We start from the raw sequence: 2,352 nt of genomic DNA, 5'->3' as shown, positions 1-2,352 counted from the left end.
TCCTCATTGAGACAGGCGCGAATCAGTGTCTCATGTACCATGAAAAAATATATATACAGTGGGGAGAACAAGTATTTGATACACTGCCGATTGTGTCCCAAGGACATCCCCTGTTTGCTGGGTTAATGCATAAATATAGTAAATATAATCCAATTAGTTGCTTGCCATAAACTCAATATAGATCCATCTCTATGGAGTAGTTACATGTTGACACTGAAACTACAATCCCATGTGATCATACACTATGGTATATTTAGAGGCTAGTAGGACAAGTTATTGAAGCAGTATCCCTCTCTCAAGCAAGAAGACATTTCATGGACACAAGTTTCTGAGCTTACACAGAATCAATTGATTCACACTTGAATTCATTCACCTCCATACACACTCAATCGTTGTAAGGACTACGAATTTTTTGCATTGACCAGAGGAAGAAAATTAACAAAATCTATGGAGAACTCAACCCAAGTCAAGATGTTTTATCTCTTTGGCTTACAAGAGACAAACAACAAATCGGTTTATTTTATATTGCCTCTTATCACATACCTTCTCATCATCACTGTGAATCTGCCTCTGATCATAACAATCATTCAGGTGAAAGGCCTCCATGAGCCCATGTATATCTTTCTGTGTAGTTTGTGTGTCAATGGATTGTATGGAACTGCTGGTTTCTACCCCAAGTTCTTACTGGACCTTCAGTCAGATGTTCAGGTGATATCTTATGGTGGATGTTTCACTCAAGCCTATGTAATATACACATCTGTCATGTGTGAACTTTCTACTCTAACAGTGATGTCTTACGACAGGTATGTGGCGATATGCAGACCACTACTATATCATACCATTGTGACATCTTTAACTGTTAGAAAGTTACTCTTATTGTCTTGGTGTTATCCTTTATTTATAGCACTCATAGCAGTTAGTTTAGCTGTCAGAGTTCCTTTGTGTGGATCTCGCATTGATAAGATCTTCTGTGACATTCCATCTATACTGAAACATGCATGTTTACCCATTACCATCAACCAGAATTTGAACAAATTTGTAATAGTGGTACATGTTCTACAGATACTTTTCATTGTATTTTCGTACTGTCAGATTGTAAGGACTTGTGTAAATTCAGCTAAGGGAAGGATTAAGTTCACACAGACTTGTGTGCCACATTTAATAACAATATTTATTTTCATCACAGTGACCCTGTTTGACAATTTGCAAGGGTGGAATAATGTAAACAGTACACTAAATATGCGTAACGCAATGGCCGTACAATTCCTTGTTATACCACCTGTCTTTAACCCTGTCATATATGGACTTAACCTCCAGCAGATTCGAAGAGCAGTTTTTAGAAAGTGTAATGCACATAAAATCATTGATATGAGATGTTAGTTACATGATCTTACACACCAGGGAAACTGCTTTATATCAGAAGCAAGGATAACATGGGCCTTGGTCAACCAAGAAGTAGTCTTTTTTTTCAACCAATCGATTTGTCTACATTTTAAAACAGTTTTTTCATATATAGACACATCCAATGTGCCTATTTATCTTACCATTTCTACCAACCTGCGAGACAGTTATGATTTTCATAGGCACATATTCATGGAACACTTTAATTTCATTATTAATAGTCTTTGTATCTCAATAACATTGTATGTGGTTAATCCACCTTCTACAATCATCGATATGAAACATTAATTACAGGATCTTACACAACAGGGAGACTTTCTCATATCAGATGTCAACAAAAATAACGGTACAATCTGCCAAAACTGTTGTAATGTTAAATGGTGCCTTATTTTTTGTAAATTGCAAGCAGCGCAACTCTGGTTTTAGAAGAGTAGGGGGGTCTGGGGGTCCTCCCTACATTTTCTGGGGCATCTAATGCAAATTTCCTGCATTTCTACAAGTGCTGTACACAACAACAACAAAAACCTTGGTCTTTCAACAAATCAACTTGTCAAAATTTTTAAACAGATTTTTCCATATATAGACACATCCAATGTGCCTATTTATCTTACCATTTCTACCAACCTGCGAGACAGTTTGGATTTTCATAGGCACATATTCGTGGAACAGTTTCATTTCATTTATAATAGTCTTTCTATCTCAATAACATTGTCTGTGGTTAATCTACATTCTACAATAGTAATCTAAATTAAAATTATACACATCTAAAAGTAACTTTTATTGCCACTGCCAAGTATGTAAATAGCCTACACAAAGCCAACATGTAAAAACAATGCATCCTGCATGCAGAAAATATACTGATACAATTAAATATCCTATAAATCACACTGGCTATCCATGGCCTGTCTGCAACAAACTTGAAACACTGTATCAACTATCAACTGGGTCAGT

At 36.1% G+C, this 2,352-nt stretch overlaps 1 protein-coding gene across 1 annotated transcript; it reads left to right on the top strand.

Annotated features, from left to right (window-relative positions):
- Positions 1 to 471: 471 nt before the first annotated feature.
- On the top strand, positions 472 to 1,769 carry LOC123992293 (olfactory receptor 6N1-like). Its single transcript, XM_046293454.1, has one exon. The coding sequence runs from the start codon at positions 472 to 474 to the stop codon at positions 1,378 to 1,380; it is 909 nt and encodes a 302-aa protein (XP_046149410.1). The 3' UTR covers positions 1,381 to 1,769.
- Positions 1,770 to 2,352: the final 583 nt, after the last annotated feature.

This window comes from Oncorhynchus gorbuscha, linkage group LG13 (genome assembly GCF_021184085.1).
Source record: "Oncorhynchus gorbuscha isolate QuinsamMale2020 ecotype Even-year linkage group LG13, OgorEven_v1.0, whole genome shotgun sequence".
In the NCBI taxonomy this organism is placed as follows: Eukaryota; Metazoa; Chordata; class Actinopteri; order Salmoniformes; family Salmonidae; genus Oncorhynchus; species Oncorhynchus gorbuscha.
This window is presented reverse-complemented; position numbering and strand designations above follow the sequence as displayed.

Coding starts and splice junctions, on each gene's coding strand:
- LOC123992293 (XM_046293454.1), top strand. CDS start 472: ATGTTTTATCTCTTTGGCTTACAAGAGACAAACAACAAATCGGTTTAT.